The 20,639-nt window shown below is 44.4% G+C and overlaps 2 protein-coding genes across 2 annotated transcripts; one reads left to right on the forward strand and one right to left on the reverse strand.

Moving 5' to 3' along the window:
* The first annotated feature begins 3,259 nt into the window (after positions 1–3,259).
* LOC109481521 (neuropeptide FF receptor 2-like) lies at positions 3,260–4,537 on the forward strand. Its single transcript, XM_019784097.1, has 2 exons — positions 3,260–3,484; positions 3,794–4,537. The coding sequence occupies exons 1-2, from the start codon at positions 3,260–3,262 to the stop codon at positions 4,487–4,489; spliced, it is 921 nt and encodes a 306-aa protein (XP_019639656.1). The 3' UTR covers positions 4,490–4,537.
* Positions 4,538–11,886: 7,349 nt separating this feature from the next.
* On the reverse strand, positions 11,887–19,979 carry LOC109481540 (tripartite motif-containing protein 2-like). Its single transcript, XM_019784122.1, has 5 exons — positions 19,145–19,979; positions 15,641–15,877; positions 13,918–14,834; positions 12,997–13,168; positions 11,887–12,386 (listed from the first exon to the last, which is right to left on the reverse strand). Exons 1-5 carry the CDS (start codon positions 19,652–19,654, stop codon positions 11,958–11,960), a joined length of 2,265 nt encoding a protein of 754 aa, XP_019639681.1. The 5' UTR covers positions 19,655–19,979; the 3' UTR covers positions 11,887–11,957.
* Between the last annotated feature and the right edge of the window lie 660 nt (positions 19,980–20,639).

The raw sequence follows: 20,639 nt of genomic DNA on the forward strand, positions 1-20,639 counted from the left end.
GCATGCACGGCGTGTCAAAGTAGTCTCAGGCCCATGTTTGAACCTCATATATATATTAGGCCACAGCAAGTACTTTTTATGGATGACATCTACGCGTACATTAATTTTCGCCTGATTTTGAAAAAAAATTTTGTTGCCTTTTGACAGTGGTAAACATGCCGAAAATGGGAAAAAAATGTCTGTTGCCATGCCGGAAGGTGGATGGCAGATAACTATAAAGACAGGAGACAAGAAAAGGCTCTGATTTGTTGTGTATATGTGATGTTCCCACTGAATCAAAACCATTTGTACAATGATTGAGTCAAAATTTTAAAATGTAGGAACTTTGTTTTTTTCGGCCCGCCTTGTTTGTTTTCGCCCGCTCGCATTAGATTTGGAATCAGCGGAGGATGTCATCCATAAAATTTACTTGCTGTGGCCTTAGGTGATTCAAACAGGGGCCTGAAACTACTCTGCATGTACTTTGATCTCATACATAGGTGATAATTGAGGTCCCTGGAACATCATTTTCTCAATCCGGTACAGGAAGGGTACAACAGAACGTGCAGGTATCGCGCTGTCCACTCTAATCTACCTCACATCACGTCACCATATTTTCTCGTACTCAGTCACGAGGTGCACTATCTCGGCAGTTAATGTGAAATGGGTCCTGAGCCGGAGTGCCACTGTGATATACTGTGTATAATGTACGACTGTGGGCTCCATCGTAACACGTTAAGCCAGATAAGTGACGGCCAGGCGCACATTCCCGCTATCGTCTGCAAAAAGGATTTCTACTCCTGATTTATAGTGACTCCAATGTCACCGCATCGGTATGTGCTTTTCACTGCATTCCACTGGCTTCATTTGAACGTTAACGCTCTTTTTCTCTGCATGTGTCTCCAAAACTTTATATCAAGAGCAAATTTTATACAAATTTCATTTTCGTGCAGGCGACGCCCTTTTGAACACAAGCAGGTGAGTGACTTTCAATGCGACAATCGGGCTACGTGTCTCTGTGCGTCTACATCAGGACTCTCCCTGTGCAGCCTACATACACAGAGAACCGCTTCTTTCTGCTTGAAATACGAGAGGAAGACTTGATTATATAGCACATCACATATCTAGTTCGGACAATATTTTCAGGTCAGAAAACACGATAATTGGAAAATTTGTGATAATTCTTTATTTCATGGTTATCGTATATACTAGTAGCACTAGTGAAATGCGATAGACGGGCGCTCGTCATTTTAATACTAGTAGAAAAATGAATTCAATCTTTTTCTTCCTATTGAACTGATACTGCAACCCTCTGACTAATTTTTGTATAGAAGGAAGATCGCATTCTCTTACTAGTGAAATGATGAGATAGCACCCCTCTATCTCATGTTTTACTAGAAATCTGTGCCAAATATTTGGACCGTTTCCTCTCAGATTTATTATTTTTTTAATTTCAGGACGATTTACCACATTTGTGGAAGGATTGACATAACAGGTGACTATCACCTCTTCAAGATGTCAAACCTGAGACCAGCCTGTAAGGTTTGAACCACTCACACCAGGAAGTCCCCTACTCTTTTTGGTAAATGCAGTGGGTTCTTTAACGTGCGTGGGGTGTGGCTCTCCCAAACACGGGACCTCCATTTAACGTCCTATCCGAGGGACGTCCCTAACCGAAGCTAGGTACTCAATTACACCTGAGTGAAGTGAGGAAAGTCGTGTTAAGTGCCTTTCCCAAGGGCACAAGATCGGTGGCATGGGCAGGATTCGAACCCTTGCCCTCTCGAGTCTGGGCCGCTACCGCTACGCCACACGACCCCACTGTCATTCCCATTGTATTTCCATGGAATAAAGTCACAAAATAACCTGTTTTCCGTCTGTGTTTCCGTATCCAACATTTCTCTTAACAGACCAGTGCGCGTATTTTATTCTATTTTTGTTCTGTGATTGACTAATAACTGACGCACGTTCGTTACATAAATGTCTTCAGGTCGTTTCCCTTCGGTGAGAAGAAAGGGACTGAAGCTTCTCTTGATCTAATTATGTCCCAAATCAACCGCGTCGTCGCATGGTACGCCCGGGGCTTGTTTGTGTTTTGTTTGATCCTCTCCCCCCGCACTCCCACTGCTGCAGGGTCCCCGCCATCAAAGCCGACCTGCTAGCTACAAACGTCAGGAGCAGCTGCAGTAGCAGGCATACAGCGGATGTTCATATCAGGCAATCAGCATGAGTTTAATACAGGCCGCGTGACTTCAAACAGTTAACTTTTTTTTATTCCAACATTCTATGGACAAACATGGCGACGGCACACAAGTTATATCAACTTATTTTATGCCACTAACTTATTTTATGCCACCAACACAGAGTACAAATACAGGACAGGACAATTTTCACTTGAGTTAAGTGAGGAAAGTCGTGTGAAGTGCCTTTCCCAAGGGCACAAGGTCGGAGGCATGTCAGGACTCGAACCCAGGACCTCTTGGTTCCGAGTCGAGCACTTTGCCGCTACACCACACGACCACACTATGACTATGACACGACCAAACAGTTGACTTTGGATTTGGTTTTGGAGTCCCAACCTCTCTTTTTTCTTTCTTGACGTAAACTAAACTTTTAAATGAAATAGAAATTTTTGCCAAATGCATGTGCCGATGAATGCGAAGACGTGGGAGTTTGTGGCTAAATTGTTGTCTTCGGTATTAGGACGAGTTGACCAGGGTGTTGGGAAGAGTTGACCAGGGTGTTGGGAAGAGTTGACCAGGGTGTTGGGCCGAGTTGACCAGGGTGTTGGGAAGAGTTGACCAGGGTGTTGGGAAGAGTTGACCAGGGTGTTGGGAAGAGTTGACCAGGGTGTTGGGAAGAGTTGACCAGGGTGTTGGGACGAGTTGACCAGAGGACTCTGCTAATGATACTCTTCAAGCAGAGGTTTGGGTTTGGGGTTATTTTTATCTTGTTTTTAGGCTTTTTTGATTGGGGCTTCTCTTTTGCACTGGAATTTTTTTCACACACCCCCCTCCCACCCCCCAAAAAAAAATTCCGGTGCAAAAGAGAAACCTCTATTAAAAAAGCCTAAAAACACGCCAAAAATAACTCCAAACACAAACCTCTGCTTGGAAAGTATGCTAATGATGCGAGAGGGATCGGGAGGGGCATGGAACTGATTTTATTATTAGATTTATTGTCATTTCCAATCACAATTACCATAATTTCTTTTTTCTTTCAGAATTGTACATCAAACCTCTTGCCCGCAATATCTGAAGAAGTGAACGTACGGTGTAACATGGGACTACAAAACCATCTTGCTAAAGACATTGAAGAATCACTTGGGCAGAACAGAACAATGTTCTCTGTAGACACGAACGTTACCGCGCCGCTGGAGTTTGATGCCGCCATGAGAGAGAAGTACGAGCGGTTACTGCTGGACAGCATACGGAGTGAGCTTCTGTACACGTACTCCACGCCGCTCAGCGCGTGTCTGATCGTCCTCTACACCATCTGTTTCCTGGTGGGCCTGGCGGGAAACCTGTTAGTGATGTCAGTAGTACTCCGCTCCAGGCGCATGCACACCCTCACTAACAAGTTTCTGGGTAACCTGGCCGTGTGCGACCTCATGGTCCTCTGTTTCTGCGTCCCTTCCAACATCGCCCTGGAGGCCTACCGTAACTACATGTTCGGGGACGTCCTCTGCCGCACCCTGCCCTACATCCAGGGCATCTCGGTATCCGGCAGCATCTTGTCTCTAACCGTCATCAGCCTGGACCGGTTCCACAGCCTGTCCCACCAGGGCAAACCTCCCAGGTCGTTCCTGAAGCAGAACTCCATCGCTGTCCTGGTGCTGATATGGGTGGTCTCCATGGCCATCATGGCGCCGCTTCTGTTCGTGAATCACCTTGACCACGTCACGTTAGACTTCGGACTGAGCGAGAACTTGACTCTGACGATCTGTAAGGAAGACTGGCCCAGCGACGCGGGGAAGCAGCAGTACAGCGTGGCGCTGTTCGTCTTCCATCTCCTCATCCCCGCCGCCATCATGATCGTAGCGAACGCCCTGGTGGGGAAGAAACTGTGGCGCGCCGACGACGTGGACGAGGTGGAAAACAACGCCACACGATTGGAAGGTATCCGAATCTCCCATGCCGTCGTCACATCCGGCTTGAAGCGACAGCGAGGTGTGGTCAAGATGCTGGTGGCTCTGTTCAGCGTCTTCTTCGTGTTCTGGACCCCCTACTACGTCATCACTCTGTGGCTCGACTTCCGAAGTGGGAAGCACTGGGAGGACAACTCTGTTGCCGGGAACGTCTACCCGTTCTCCCTGTTCCTGGGCCTGGCCAACTCTGCCATCAATCCCATCTGCTACAGTCTCATGAACGCGCGCTTCCGCGAGGCCACGAAGGACGTCTTCAGTCGGAGGATGCCCTGGAGACCGCCTTCTTCTGAAACACCTGGACCTGAACAAGCGGCCAACACCAACGATACTGGACAGGATCCCACGGAGGTCTTCAGTCTGTAGGCGCTGCAGGTCGTCGAAGACGAAGGCCGCCACCGACTACCCTCCATATACACCCTCGTCCAGTCACGTGATCTGTGCTGACCTTTGAACCTCTTGGTCACATGACTACTCGTGACTACCGTGAAGATCAGGTGAAGAAAGATGGCGTCTGAAAGCTTCCATATTTATATTGTTAGTCATGTGTACCAGTTTAACTCTGGTATAAAGCAGGAAGATGTCGGTGAAGATTTGTGAACAAGAAGGATCGATCACAAAAAAGACATAAAGATGTTAATCCGATTGGCAATAACTTGTGTACATAATAACATGGAACGAATTGATTTCAAAGGGATACCTGCAACATCAAAAGAACAGATTGTAAGTTATGTATATATATCATAGTTTGTAACATGTCAACGCTCATATTGAGGGTTACATTTGCCTATGTTTATAGAAAGGTTTTAGAACATGAAGGATACATGTACATGATTCTAGAAAGGTTTTACAATCGTGCATAATTTTTCAATATACCAGTTTTAAAAAGGTGACCATGACAAGAAATAAGACCGCCAAGGATAAGGGACAGATGTGTTTACCTGTGTGTGGATGGTGTTCAGCACCAAGGACAGGTGTGTTTGCCTGTGTGTGGATGGTGTTCAGCACCAAGGACAGGTGTGTTTACCTGTGTGTGGATGGTGTTCAGCACCAAGGACAGGTGTGTTTGCCTGTGTGTGGATGGTGTTCAGCACCAAGGACAGGTGTGTTTGCCTGTGTGTGGATGGTGTTCAGCACCAAGGACATGTGTCCACCTGTGGGTGGATGGTGTTCAGCACCATGGACAGGTGTGTTTACCTGTATGTGGATTGTGTTCAGCACCAAGGACAGGTGTGTTTGCCTGTGTGTGGATGGTGTTCAGCACCAAGGACATGTGTCCACCTGTGTGTGGATGGTGTTCAGCACCATGGACAGGTGTGTATGCCCGTGTGTGAATGGTGTTCACCACCAGGTATAGGTGTGTTTACCTGTGTGCGGATGGTGTTCAGCACCATGGACGGGTGTGTTTGCCTGTTTGTTTGCTTGCCTGTGCGTGGATGGTGTTCAGCACCAGGGACAGGTGTGTTTACCCGTGTGTGGATGGTGTTCAGCATCAGGTATAGGTGTGTTTACCTGTGTGTGGATGGTGGTCAGTATCAGGGACAGGTGTGTTTACCAGTGTGTGGATGGTGTTCAGCACCAGGGACATGTGTGTTTGCCTGTGTGTGGATGGTGTTCAGCACCAAGGACACGTGCGTTTACCTGTGTGTGGATGGTGTTCAGCACCAAGGACCTGTGGGTGAGTGGTGTTCAGCACCAGAGATGGGTGTGTTTATCTGTTTGTGTAGATTGTGTTCAGCACAAAGGATAGATATGTTTAGCTGTTTATGTGTGTATGATGTTCAGTACCGGTGCAGAACTTTGAACCTGTGTTTGTATGGTGTCCAGAGACAGGTGTGGTTACCTGTGTGTGGATGGTGTTAAGGGACAGGTGTGGTTACCTGTGTGTGGATGGTGTTCAGGGACAGGTGTGGTTACCTGTGTGTGGATGGTGCTCAGCACCAGGGACAGGTGTGTTTGCCTGTGTGTGGATAGTTTTCAGCACCAGGGACAGGTGTAGTTACCTGTGTGTGGATGGTGTTCAGGGACAGGTGTTTACCTATGTGTTTGGATTACATTCAGCACCAGCAACATTTGTGTTAAACTGTTTGTGGATGTTATTTAGTACGATTAACAGATGTGTTAACCTGTGTATGGATGGTATTCAGTTATAGATGATTACCTATGTGTGATACCAGTGTGAGGATGGTGTTCAGTATAAGGGACATGTTTTACCTGTGTGTTGATGGTGTTCAGCACCAATGACTGATATATTTTCCTGTGTGTGTATGGTGTTCATCACCAGAGACGCGTGTTTACTTGTGTGGATGGTGTTTAGCACCATGGACGGATGTGTCTATTGTGTTTGGTTGGTGTTTAACACCAGAGGTAGGTATTGCCTGTTAGTGCACAGTGTTCTGTCTTGGTGCATATACATTTCCATTGTATTCAGAATTGATTGAAGTACTAGTAATACGTAATACTAAGTACTTTAGTTGTTAAAGTGCTTCAGAAGGCTATTTGGTGTAATATTTGCCAACAATGAACGCAAATGACGGACGTCAACAGAAGAAAGTGACAAGGATTGATATGCATTTCGTTGGTAGAGACACCATCTTGTATTCAATGTGTCAGAGGTTGGATCAGAGTTATAAAAGTTATGAGTAACTGAAGTTTCTAAACTATTACAATATAAACCATTATCATCAAGGCATTAAGTTGTTAAAGTTGACCAGTCATTTTCTTAAACCTCCTCACATCAGATATAGACTGAAAGTAGTATGGTAGTGTGGAAGTGTGTCTGAGAACTTTGGGGACACTTTAGAAATACATTAGAGTTAGAGTTATGTATGGTTATTGAAATTTTAGTGCAAGTCAATAATTCATGCACATTTTGCTATTATGAAAGTTCATCTGTGTTGGTAGTTATATATTAAAAGTTAAGACTCAACCGCGACGGGGGCGACATAGTCTACAGGATGCCTTTGACCCAGTGTTGACGTCACACTTCAAAGAAGCCACGTGACAATCCTCACTGGGTCAGCTCAGTCTACTGAAGAAGACCAGAGTGACTGGTCGAAAGCTCTAGGTGAGAGAACTTCTTTGTGTTGGATGAAAAGTTTTAACTTAAATCATTTTTATGACGTAACCATAACGTGAGTTATTGCATTCCACAACCTTACAGGTCTGTAGGAGAACATCTTCTATTCCTTGTTGTTCTTAGGTTTAGACAATGAATAGACATGCACGATTTGCCTAGTAGAATATCTGTGTGATGCGTGAACTAGTACACGATATTTGTAGATCTCCTGTGGTTAATCTGTGATTACAATATTGATAAATAGCTTTAGAGTACTGACGTTTAATCAATTTCTCACCAACAACCAACCAATATTAGATATGCTAACCTGTGTAAAGATAGTTTTCAGCACCAGGGACAGGTGTGTTTACCTGTGTAAGGATAGTTTTCAGCACCAGGGACAGGTGTGTTTACTTGTGTGTGAATGGTGTTCAGCACCAGGGACAGGTGTGTTTACCTGTGTGTGAATGGTGTTCAGAACCAGGGACAAGTGTGTTTACCTGTGTGTGGATGGTGTTTAGCACCAGGGACAAGTGTGTTTACCTGTGTGGATGGCGTTCAGCACCAGGGACAGCTGTGTGTACCTGTGTGTGAATGGTGTTCAGCACCAAGTGTGTGTGTGTGTGTATATGTGTGTGTGTGTGTGTGTGTGTGTGTGTGTGTGTGTGTGTGTGTGTGTGTGAATGCTGTTCAGCACCAGGGACAGGTATGTGTATGAGTGAATGGCGTTCAGCATCCGGGACTGTATTTAGGTGTATTTCCTCAGTAGAAAACTATCATAATCACATATCCAACGTGAATCTGTTGTACTTTTTCACAGTACACATTTTACTATACCATCTTGTTGCCGTTAGTTCAAAATTCCTTGTTCCTTCAGATAAGTAGGTGAGAAAACAAGATTTTACGAATTAACTTCGAGTAAACGTAGGATGTTCGTTTTCATTTACGAATATTTTCAATTCTTTGTTATAATTTGTCAAATAGAGCCCATATAGTGTAGGAACCTTGTGAACAACGCATTTTGAACCTTTGTAACATTTTCCCAGTTTTGTAAAAAAGAAAAAGAGAGAGAGATCCATGATGAGGAATATGATATTTTCTATAGTTACTGAATAATGGTAACAGCATACTCCCTGTATTTTCCATTATTTGCAACATTTTGTACATCTTTCTAATTGGGTCAATGGCTTAAAGTACGCGGTATTATGTATTGGGGCCAGGTATAAGTTGTTTATCACAAAAGAGCCATTATAGTCCAGCAGTGAAATAAAAAATAGACAATTTAGATTGAAAAAGATTAGATTGACCCGTTATTATTGACCAATAATCCGAATCAACTATTTTGAAACTGTTTTGAATATTTGAACATATTGCTGTTAGTGAAAGGAATCACACATATTTGTAAATTATTCTATATATCTAGATATTACTAAAGAGATTGTTATAGTCACTTTTAGAATGCTGTATATGTAAATAAATTCAAATGTATTCAAATGTTGATTCTCATTTTTTAGATATTCCTCTATTCCAAATAGTTCGAAACTATTACGAAATAATTATATAAAATTCCAATGAATTCTATATTTAGCACTGCAGTCTCCAAGAATAAAGGTGGAGATACTCCCTGGGAAATTGGAGACCCTAGGAACAGTGGGTTGTTATCCACGGTGTTTAGAGCATAGTATTAGAGCTCAACCCTTACCTCCCCCTGTCTCTTACCTCCCCAACAGAAGGCGAAACAGACATTGGGAGTGATCAAATTTACGTAATCTGTGGGCATGTCCAAGTAAAATCACTTGCATACACGTCACTTGTAAGACCGAATCTAGAATATGCCGCGACAGTATGGGATCCATATACAAAGAAAGACAAAGACAAATTGGAAAGGGTACAGAATCAAGCTGCAAGATTCTGTATGAAAGAGGTGCTAGCGTCACGGAAATGAAAGAAACCTACAGTGGGTCTCACTGGAAGACAGAAGAAAAATGTCCAGACTATGCATGATGTACAAAATGACTAATAAACTGGTGGATGTCCCAACTACTAAGTACCTAATACCAGCCCAGAAGAGAACAAGAAATAGCCATGCCTTCAAGTACCAGAGTTATCAACCAAGGATTGAGGTGTTCAAGAATTCATTCTTTCCTAGAACTACTAGTATCACCAAGTACAGTAGGGGCATTATCATTAGATCGCTTTAATCATTGTCTAGAGTTAGATGTCCAAGGGTTAGGTGTAACAAGTCGATCGGTGTAATATAGCCAGCTGCCACCGCACCGCGTGCCTGCGAAGCTGGTGTGTTACGCCGAAAGGCTGTTATACCGGCAATACAGATACAGAGAAATCAGGTACCCATTTTTACACCTGGGTGGAGTGAGGAAAGTCGTGCATAAGTTCCTTTCCCAAGGGCACAAGATCGGTGACATGGCGGGATTCGAACCCAAGACCTCTGGTCTGGACCAAATACCAGTTACGCCACACGACCCCAAATGCTGTCTGAAATTCTGGACGAGTAATGAGAATTTCATTTCGTGTGATCCGTCACTGACTGGTTGATTTGAAAAAAAAATGGAATTCTATTCTAAAAGAATGAATAAAATAGAAATGACACAAGTGAATATCCAAAGTACTCCATACAGTACGAAAGCAGGTCGTTGAAACATACCTGTTCTTGGAGCCATCAACACCTGCATGGGCTAAGACCACACCGACTTAATTTTATGGATGGCATCCTCTGAAGACCCCCAAACTAGTGCGCGCGGGCGAATAAAAAAATTCCGGCCAAAAATAAAAATGCCACTAAACCACAGGAATACAAAGCTGGTATTGTGGATTTGCGGCAGTACTTAGCGACGTATACGACAAGCCAGCACGTTATGGCTTTTTGCGGAATTTACGAATCGGCACTGTACTTATATGAGTTCTTGAGTCGTGGAGCTTCGGTAACCTGGGTGTCCGGCTCCGTATGTCGCTAACTACCATGAACTACCCAGGCCTAGGGCCAGGCCAGAGCCTCGGTGGACGTGATTTTTTTTAGGACAGGCGAAAATCAATGCGCGCGCGGATGTCATCCATAAAATTAAGGCGGTGTGGCCTTAGCAAAAATCAAAACCATGGTGTAAATATAGAAGGTTGTCAGATATACAAGAACTCACAGGCATCGAACCAGACAAGACATTAGCCCCTTAGTTGTCCATTTATTTACTAAAATAGTGCCAGCGTTGGTATTTTAATATTTTAATTTAAAAATACCTCAATACAATCTAAACATTTTTTCAAGATACCAATGTCCGTTTATTATTATTGTCTTATAAATAGCACCTGCGTTGGTAATAAATACATCACCACATCACCATAATTACATCGTAATTCTTATTTTCAACATACGTATTGCTAACAGTGTTACTCAACGATAAATATAAAACATACACCTGTGGTATAATAACTGACAAGTAAGAACCAGGGTAGGTTTAGGAATATTCCCGCTTTTCAAAACAGACCACAGAATATTGTTCTTTTGACGCCACTGGGCGCTCACGTTACCACCGGTATATGATGATACACTTGTATTAGGCCACAGCAAGTAAATTTTATGGATGACATCCTCCACAGACTCCAAATCTAATGCGAGCGGGCGAAAACAAACAAGGCGGGCCGAAAAAAAAACAAAGTTCCTACATTTTAAAATTTTGACTCAATCATTGGTGTTGATTCAGTGGGAACATCACATATATACAGCCAACGTCACATGTCACTGCATCAAAGTAAGAAACAAAACATTAAATCAGAGCCTTTTCTTGTCTCCTCTCTTTATAGTTATCTGCCATACACCTTCCGGCATGGCAACAGACATCTTTCCCCATTTTCGGCATGGTGACCACTGTCAAAAGGCAACAAATTTCTTGTTCTTTTTTTTTTCAAAATCAGGCGAAAATTAATGCGCGCGCTGATGTCATCCATAAAAATTACTTGCTGTGGCCTAATCACAAATCGTTAACCACCTCCTCGCACAATACATATATATATAGCTTGGAATGAATATGCACACGACAAATATGTCAGGACACTTCAGCAACCATTACATTTGAAGAGTGTGGAACGTGGATGCTGTTATTTATGGCATTTCAATTCTATTTTCAGACGACGCTTCTAATTTGACATCATCATCATCATGTCGGGAGTTGTAGATAGAAAAATCAAGATTCTTACGTTCCTATGAGGTATTACAGTGGAACGGTAACCTTAAAGGCACCCAATGTACAATGTAGCAAAACTGCATTTTCAATGTCAATTTTCTGGTCATTCTTTTTAGTGTATTTGCATCAATCCTATCCCATAGCATATTGATATTGTCTGTGAGGCAAAATACGATGTGGCTGAAAAATGGTTGCTTGTTTTGTATCGTAGGCTGGTTCTAGCTATTCATGAGTAGTGCCCATAAGATAAAGAGACGTAGTTTGTTACTGGGCTGTTTCAGATGCTTCAAGTATAAATAAATAATGACGAAAAAGTGCTGACAATGGGAGTAAATCTCAATATTAGACAGATTCTCCTCATCTAGAATATTTATGTTTACCGAAGGAAAACATATTGTTTTTGCTACGTTTCTTCTTCCGTTCCAAACACTGACCTCCGACCTGGCCAAGCACCTGATTTGTTGACGTCCCTCACCATGGTAACTGGTGTTGGGTTACATAATGTTGCAATTTTATAGTAGGAGGGATTATTTTGTTTTGTTTTGCCACCCTGAAATTGTACAGCGTGACTTCATCTCCATTACTGGTAATTGAACACAAATCCGCAGCATCTCCCCGTGTCAGACACCACGACCCTGCCGTCTGCCGTGCGCGCGATGCCGTACGGTTTGTCCAGCCCGCCCGCCCGCACCCCGACGTGCCCGACAAAGCGTCCCCGCTCGTTAAACACGGACACTCGCGAGTTGCCAGAGTCGGCTACAATAACATAACCTTCCCTGTCCACACACAGACATTTGGGACTCTTCAGGTTGGACTCCTTTTTCCCGACTGATCCGAACTGCACACGGAGATTGCCGAGGCTGTCGAACACCCTGACGGAGTGGTCGAAGCCCGAGGCCACCAGGATGTCTCCGTTCTGCGGGTTGCTGCCGAGGTAGAAATCCCCTCGGGTCAGGTTCTTCTTGCTTCCGAAGGACGTTCGGCGCTTGACTTTGTTCTCTGGGTGGACCTGAGGGATTGGGAAGATTTAAGATGAGATGAGATGAACTGGTTTATTACATATTGAATACATAACACACGAAAAAGCACAGCATCGTATCCCTGAAGCTAAATTGCAGTGTATTATACATGTACATGCTAAAACTACGTATACCTTCGACTGCTAATGAAAAGTTTATTGCAAATTTGTGAACAAAACAACAACATCAACATCTTTATTTGTTAATTCATAGTTCTTTTTTGTAAATAACTGTTGCTGCAGATGTCGTTAGTCACTAACGAAAAGTAGTGAATACTACATTTTGTACTTGACATGTCTGACAGTTTCCAAAATCTACCTGAGACAATTGACAGTTACACCAAACTTCTTTTGCAGGCTGAATATATCGTAGAAATCGACCTAAAAATTGACCGACTTGCAGGCCAATTTGATCGTCGATGGCCGGCTACCTTCTCTGGCCAATTAATAACCTTTTTAGGCCGATTTCTACGATTTATTCAGCCTGCAAAAGAAGTCTGGTAGAGACTAGTTGCAAGAAACAATTGCTAACTTGTTATTCGCTTGAGTTACAATTTTTCTTGTACCTGGATGTCTAACCTTCATTGACGTCTGAACGTACCATGAAGCGTCTCTGTTCCTCCCCGCGACTGTTGATGACACACACCAGCCCTGCGTTGTCGATAATCGCGATCTCATCGTCAGGAAGAGACGTGGCGTCACGGAGACTTTTAAACTTCCCGCCACTGGGACTGAAGACGTTCTCTTGGATGGGATCACCTTCTTCACTGTACCTGTACACAATAGAACAACATAACACTACACTGTACCTGTACACAATCAAACAACACAACACTACACTGTACCTGTACACAATCAAACAACACTACACTACACTGTACCTGTACACAATCAAACAACATAATACTACACTGTACCTGTACACAATCAAACAACACAACACTACACTGTACCTGTACACAATCAAACAACACAACACTACACTGTACCTGTACACAATCAAACAACATAATACTACACTGTACCTGTACACAATCAAACAACACAACACTACACTGTACCTGTACACAATCAAACAACATAACACTACACTGTACCTGTACACAATCAAACAACACAACACTACACTGTACCTGTACACAATCAAACAACACAACACTACACTGTACCTGTACACACTCAAACATCCTACACTGTTTTTGAATTACAAGTGATGTAAAGCATGGGATCTGGTTGACTCCATGTATAAAGAAAGTTGTCACTTTTTGGCGACGCCTCAGGTGCGAGCCTAATGATATGTACTCTGAGCAGTAGGTAAGAACCCTGGACCCACACAGAACCCACTTTGAACACATTTTACAGTTTACTCAACAAATAACCACCGTCGCCAGGGCTCTGGAGTATATTCCTTAGAATTTGTCTTTTTTTCTTGTAACAAACTGTACAAATTTTAGGAAAATACCAGGAGACTAGACATCTAAAAAGTGCCAATGAAACATGTGCCCAAAAGGGCAAGTAGTACCTTTGTATGATGACGCCCCCTTCGTCGTTGTCCATAATGCAGAATGTCCTGTCCTTGTTCAACACAAACGAGACGGGGTAGATGTCTCTCGTGCCGAACGTTTTCAGCAGCGCGCCCTGTGAGTCGAACTTGTGGAGGCGGCCGCTGATACTTTTTCTCTTACGATCCAGGACGAAGATGTCGCCTGTTTCCGACACCCTGACACGGACTGGATCCGTGAACTCCCCCAGCTGGTCCCCGGGGCTGCCGAACTGGAGCGCCGGCGGGCTGGGCACCACTTGCCGCTCCGGTGGGGGAGGGGGGAGATGCGGGGGAGGGGAATGTTGTTGTTGTTGTTGTTGTTGTTGTTGTTGTTGTTGTTGTTGTTGTTGTTGTTGTTGTTGTTGTTGTTGTGAAAGAGGCGGGTGTTGTGGGGGAGGAGCACTGTTTACAACATCCGCGTTGAACGGCTCGGCTGTACCATTCATGTAAGTTGGAGGAGCCCCTTCCATTGGTCCCGGCGGTCTGTTGAAAGACCCGGGAGCGACTCCCTGGTGGACTTCGTCTGACGACTTTGGCTCTGACATCATGTCTGCTAGAGCAGCATCCAGCATTCTCTGTTTATTCATGTCAGGCGACTGACGCGGACTCGGCGGTTCATCGCTGTACGACACAGGAGGGATGTCCCCGGCAAAGGGCCCTCTCACCGGCACAGACCCAGGGCCTTGTGATCTGCCTGTCTGACGAGCGAGCAGCTTCCCCAGCTCGACAGGGCGGTTAGACGGCCGGAACTCGAAGTGATTGACGGTCTGGCAGACGGGAATGACCGGCTTCCTGGACAGTTCGGCCAGCAGCTTCCTGCACCGCAGCATCTCCAGGACGTCTCCCCGGTCCCCGGCTCTCTTCGCTCCTTCGAAGGCGTTGACAGTGGTGGACACCTGGTAACGTTACGTTTGGAACAGGAGGTAAAAATCGTGCAAAACACTCCTGAATGTATATAAGGCCACAACAATAATTTAATGGATTGCGTCTGCACACGCATTGATTTTGCCTTTTCCCAAAGAAAATTCCCCTTCTTGTAACTATAACCAAAAAGTCACGACACTGGGATAACCGATAACGTTAAGTGAAGATGTGATTGAGGGAAGGAAACAGAACAGGGCGACAACTGCTGTTTCAATGGTTTATTGCTGATTTCACGACGACTAACAAAATTGTTGGTTGTTGAACTGTGTTCTTTCATTCAATGTGTGTCCTAACATTTGTCGTCCCTTGGTGTATTTCAAATCTAGGCATCTTGTTGTTTTCAGCCCTTCTTCTCTTCTTCGCGCTCTCGCATTAGATTTAGGGTCTCCAGAGGACGTCATCTATAACAATTACTTTGTGTGGCCTTTTATATATTCGAGAGGTACAATAAAGCACGGTACAATAGTTTTGGTGCAGTATTATGAGCCCAACTTGTACTACAAAGACCCCAGTAATACTATTGGAACACAACAAAGTTGTTTTTGGATTTTTTGGAACAGAAGCGTGTTCTGTTTGGGTCACCCGAGGTCATATGCGGGTGATTTTTTGGATTGTTTAATGTATGGATTGGGATCAATAAAGACCCGGTTTTGACTCTATTTGTGACATTACGGTGCCATAAGGAATGTGGAATGGAGCCTTCTGATTGGTCAACGTCACCCGGCTATATGATAATGAGCAGACCCTACCAGTATAAATCCAGATTAAGGGGCGGTACCTTGTGAAAGTCGCTGCTCATTGGTTGTTGCGCCCTCTCGTACTCTTCGTTCAGCTCCTGTAGAAGCTGCAGTTTCTGTCTCTGGACTTCTTCTGTGACTTTGCGGGCGTGTTCTTCGATATCAGTCTCGGCATCAGCCTTCTCGGCGGCCAGCTCCAGCTCCATTTGTCCCAGCACATCCAGACTGTCCTTCAACTCGTCCAAACGACCGGAATTCTGGTCTACGAGACCAGTGATCTGTAAACATGAACGACATGCCATGTTGTAGATGTCAATAATGTTTAGTATCATAATAGAACTTGTGCCCTTGGGAAAGGCACTTTACACGCCTTTCCTCACTCAACCCAGGTGTGAATGGCTACCTAACTTCGGTTGGGGAAAGCTGTATTGAGGTCACCTGGTGGCGCCGAATGGCAGCCGCACAGACCCTTACGACAGTTCCACAAAACTTTGTGGAACAAATATGTGTATTATTTGATTGTTGTGTATTATTATCATAATTTTGATTGTTGTGATTTGTATTGATTATTATGTGATACCCTGCATCAATTCAGCCGTATAAAGGCTGCGACTGCACGGGTACTGTTTGGACAATAAAAAAAACATTAGAAGGGGAACTCTACAGTAAAACTTGCCTACGACGACCACTCAAGGGACCGAGGAAAAATGGTCTTCTTAGACGAGTGGTCTTCTTATACAAAAAGCGTGGCGACAAGACAGAGAACAAAACTTTTCATTTATTTTACAACAGTCTGTTCCATTGACTTACAGGGACCCAGCCGGCACCGTTTTATATTGCGTTGCGCAAAGACAGTCCTGCTGTCGAAATCAATGGCAAACTGACCGATTCCATCAAGATTTCTCGCTAGCTATATAAAACATTTCATCAAACAAGACTGGCAATGAAAACATACATTGCCATGGCGACGGTTGTTGCTGTTAGGGTTATTGTTTGCATGGCACTGCCATCATTTCATCATTTTGATGAAGACTTTGGTGTAAGTCTAGACAGATACAGCGCACTCCTCCCCTGAGTGTATAGTGAACGAGCCCCGGAGTCACAGAAAGTAGGGCCATCCGGGGAAGAGAGGTCTTCCCAAGGGTTTCCAGGAATGTGGGCATAGATGTGGGTCAGAGACGTGCCTGTGGACATTCCATGCCTGTAGACAAAATGCCTGTATCATTCCTAGAATTCTTGCAAACTGCACACAATACTGTACCATTAGGCTCCTCCCTGAAACGTTGCCAAAAAACGTTTTCCGACACACGCGAAAACCACACGGTCGTCATATGCAAAGACTGGACAGGCGGTCGGCTCTTGCAAGTCGCTTAATGCTTACGTCTATGACGAAAAAGGAACGAGAAAAGGCGGGTGTTATGCATGGCCAGATTTAACTTATTCTCCTTGAAACTGAAAGATTTCAACAAACGCAACTGTAGTACTGTACATCTGTGTCAAAAGATTTGTGCAATTATCTTACATCTCTGACATTTATGGTTGCCGCTAAAACAGCCCAGACAAGGCGCACTCACAAAATACCAGAATGTAAACAAAATGACTGACATCTGTGTTTCCAGGCTTTAAACACACTCGTATGGTGTCATGTTTTGGAACCTCCTCATTTGCATTGGAGTATGATTCATTCAAATTTGTTAAGAAATGACCAGAAAATTGACTTTCTTATCGTCCTAACGTTACATAATGGCATTGAACATCAGAAAGTACTTTCCATTTATGTTTCCTTTATTGGGTTTATCCGTTATTCCTGTCACCAACTCCTCTTGATAATGAATAATGTCACCTTAAGACTATAATTGTAATATATATCTTAGGAGACGTTAGCCTTGACACTTGACTAGCCTTATTTTGTTCATACCTAAAACCAAGTCTAAGTCACGAAGCGTTCCACTGTGGAGCGCAAAAGATGACCTCTTTCAACTTTGCGTTCCTGTGAGCTGATGAGAAATGCTTCTTCGAAATACATTTCTTTTATTTGATAATTCTTCCCGAAGTTTGACTGCATGTACGGTAAAAAGGGAAAAATAGGTATACCATAGTGGCCATAATTATCTGCTGTTTTCTCAACTATAAGGTACTTCGTATATGTCATCCCCAAACCCGTTTCACTGTAGGTCAAACCGTGAGACTGTTCGGTCTATAGCATAACAACAGGGAATACTTCAACCGAACCCTTGTCGTAGATTCAAAATATAAATCAAGCCCAATTCCCCGATTACAGCGTAATGCTATGTTTAGAATTATGCATCAAATTTGTGTACTTGCAACGTGCTTAATAAAACTGAAGTTTGCGAGCAAATACCAGATTATGGTGGGAGTTGGAGCGGGAGAAATCTAATCTCCAAGCAGATCCCTTTCGGAGGCAAAAAAAAACAGTATCAATTTGGCCAGGCAGTATCCATTTAAGGCAGGGAAGGACAAGGACTTAGCGACAAAAAACGGCCATAGATGAAAAGCTAACGATCATTCCCCCACAACCTCTGCTTGGAGAGTACGTGAAATCGCTGGAGGGGGCGGGGTGGGGACACGAAATCGCTGGCCAGGTTGTCTTGGTGGACCAAATCGGTAGAAAATTCGCCCCGGGGATGGCGAAATGGGGAGGGGGTACTCCATAAAATACTGCTGCTAGCTGGCCAATGGTGTTATGATCTCATAATCAATGTAAAATGCGGGGTACTGATTGGTCAAACCCTATTGGCGACATGATATATTTTTAAGTTATTCCCACTGTATCCATGCATCCTGGTGCAATGCCACACCCACGAGCTTGATGTAAACATACTTAATCACACACTTCCTACGTCCTGTAGCCGCAGGGCAGTTTGCCTGTCCACAACAGTATATAGAGCTATCCTATATTTTACACTTTTTGTACCAAAGAGTCCGATTGGTTGAAGCCAGATACGCAAAAACACACAATTAAGCTACCCAAAATTTTTAAGCTATGCAAAGACACATTTTTAAGCCATGCAAAAATACACTTCTGGAGATATACAAAACACGCTTTTAAGCTACCCAAAACGGTCCAACTACTCATGATCAAGTTGTAGTTAACCAAAATTTGGAGAGGAAAAGCATGTGAACCATAGGAACAAGTCTCCTAATACATATACTAAAGGTTCTATCACAAGAGTGTCTTCAATCAATGTGTTGTGTTGTCCCTGTCACACATTCAGAACTTTCCCCCCCCCCCGAACAACAGCCGACCAAGGTTGGCTGACGTTCGGGAATAGCGTGACCAGATTTAGACAACGCCCACCTTTCCGTACGAATTGACGTGAATTTGAGTAAATTTGATTCAAATTTCACTTCCAATCACGCCCCGACCTACTTCCGAACACCAGCCAACCATGTCCGAACACCAACCGACCCATTCGACCTTGCTCCTGACCTACTCCTAACCATGTTGGAGGGAGTTCGGCCATATTCGGCTATGTGTGACAGGGACTTTACCTATCGTACGACGGTTATGAACGGACTCTGACCTGTTTCCTGATCTGCTGTTTGACGTCCTGCAGTCGGGCCACCTTGTGTTCGTTATGATCTCCCAGAAGACACTCCTCACAGATGGGCCGGTCACACCGCAGACAGAAGTACCTGAACACCTCGTGCAGGTGGTCGTCACAGCTGCTCTCATCCAGCTGCAGCAGCCGCTTGTTCTTCAGCTTCTCCGACAGGTCATCGGGGTCGGGCATCTGTGGCTTCTCTTGGGTCTGAGACACCGGCACGATCTTCTCGCCTTTCAGACGATCGACGTCGTGATCTTGTGAAGACGACGACAACAGAGCTGCCCTGCCGAGGCTGACCGGTCGGCGGCAGGTCGGACACTTGAAGTTGGTCCTCCCCCTGCCGCGGGAGCATTCCCCCAGACACGTGTCGCACAGGACGTGGTTACAGGTCATGGTGAAGGGGTGCTCGGAGACTTGCTGACAGACGGTACAGGCTTTAGGCGCGCGGGCCCAGCCGTCCCACATGATACTCCGGGTGCCAGCCATCTTGTGTCCCACCAAAGCGCCGGAGGCTTTCAGACTTAAGCACTCTCACTTATGGCGACAACTTTCTCCCGGAGTCCTTTAAGACAGGGCTGCCGACCTCAACTACGCGTCAAGACGCTTCCTGCTGTCGCAATGAAGCAAAACGCACGCTAACTCTGGCGGCAGGACCCTGACCTTACTAACTTCTGGTCAACAGAAATGTTGTGATGATACGAGAGTAACTGAAGGACTAACGTGGACGGTCTAACCTGTTCATCAACTACACCACGTGACAGGAGGGAGGGACCTGGCAGGATAGGGCAGGGGTTAAACGGTTAAGAGGAGGTTATGACGCTTGTTGTCAATCATTCACTTCACTTCACTTTATTTATTTAACCCGTAATTACAGCTCAGGCCATTTTGGGCTTTTTTTTTTCAGGTAAGGCCACACCGATTTAATTGTATGGATGACATCCTCTGAAGACCCCCAAACCAGTGCGCGCGGGCGAATGAAAAAAATTCCGGCCAAAAATAAAAATGCTACTAAACCACAGGAATGCAAAGCTGTATACGACAAGCCGGCACATGCTGGCTTTTTGTGGAATTTATGAATCAGCACTGTACGTATGTACTGAGTTATTAAGTCGTGGAGCTTTGGTAGCCTGGGTGCCCAGCTCCATATAGTCGCTAACTACCATGGACTACCCAAGCCTAGAGCCAGGCCAGAGCCTGGGAGGACGTGATCTTTTTTTTTTTGGAGAACAGACGAAAATAAATGCGCGCGCGGATGTCACCCTTAAAGGCGGTGTGGCCTAATCCTGGGTACACAAAAAAAATACAACAAATACACAGTGCATAAACAAGTAAAAAATACAATATCCTCAACTAGATTACTAGATCAAGTCCTGTTCCTAAGGCCACACCAAGTAAATTTTATGGATGACGTCCTTTGGAGACCCTAAATCTAATGCGAGAGGGCGAAAAAAAACAAGAAGGGCCCTAAAAC

This window comes from Branchiostoma belcheri, unplaced genomic scaffold (assembly GCF_001625305.1).
Source record: "Branchiostoma belcheri isolate BF01 breed outbred unplaced genomic scaffold, Haploidv18h27 scaffold56, whole genome shotgun sequence".
Lineage (NCBI taxonomy): Eukaryota > Metazoa > Chordata > Leptocardii > Amphioxiformes > Branchiostomatidae > Branchiostoma > Branchiostoma belcheri.

Coding starts and splice junctions, on each gene's coding strand:
- LOC109481540 (XM_019784122.1), bottom strand. CDS start 19,654: ATGGCTGGCACCCGGAGTATCATGTGGGACGGCTGGGCCCGCGCGCCT. Junction 15,878..19,144: donor AACAGCAGATCAGGAAACAG/GTCAGAGTCCGT, acceptor TCATGTTTACAG/ATCACTGGTCTCGTAGACCA. Junction 14,835..15,640: donor TGAGCAGCGACTTTCACAAG/GTACCGCCCCTT, acceptor TAACGTTACCAG/GTGTCCACCACTGTCAACGC.
- LOC109481521 (XM_019784097.1), top strand. CDS start 3,260: ATGGGACTACAAAACCATCTTGCTAAAGACATTGAAGAATCACTTGGG. Junction 3,485..3,793: donor TCTACACCATCTGTTTCCTG/GTGGGCCTGGCG, acceptor TTCCTGAAGCAG/AACTCCATCGCTGTCCTGGT.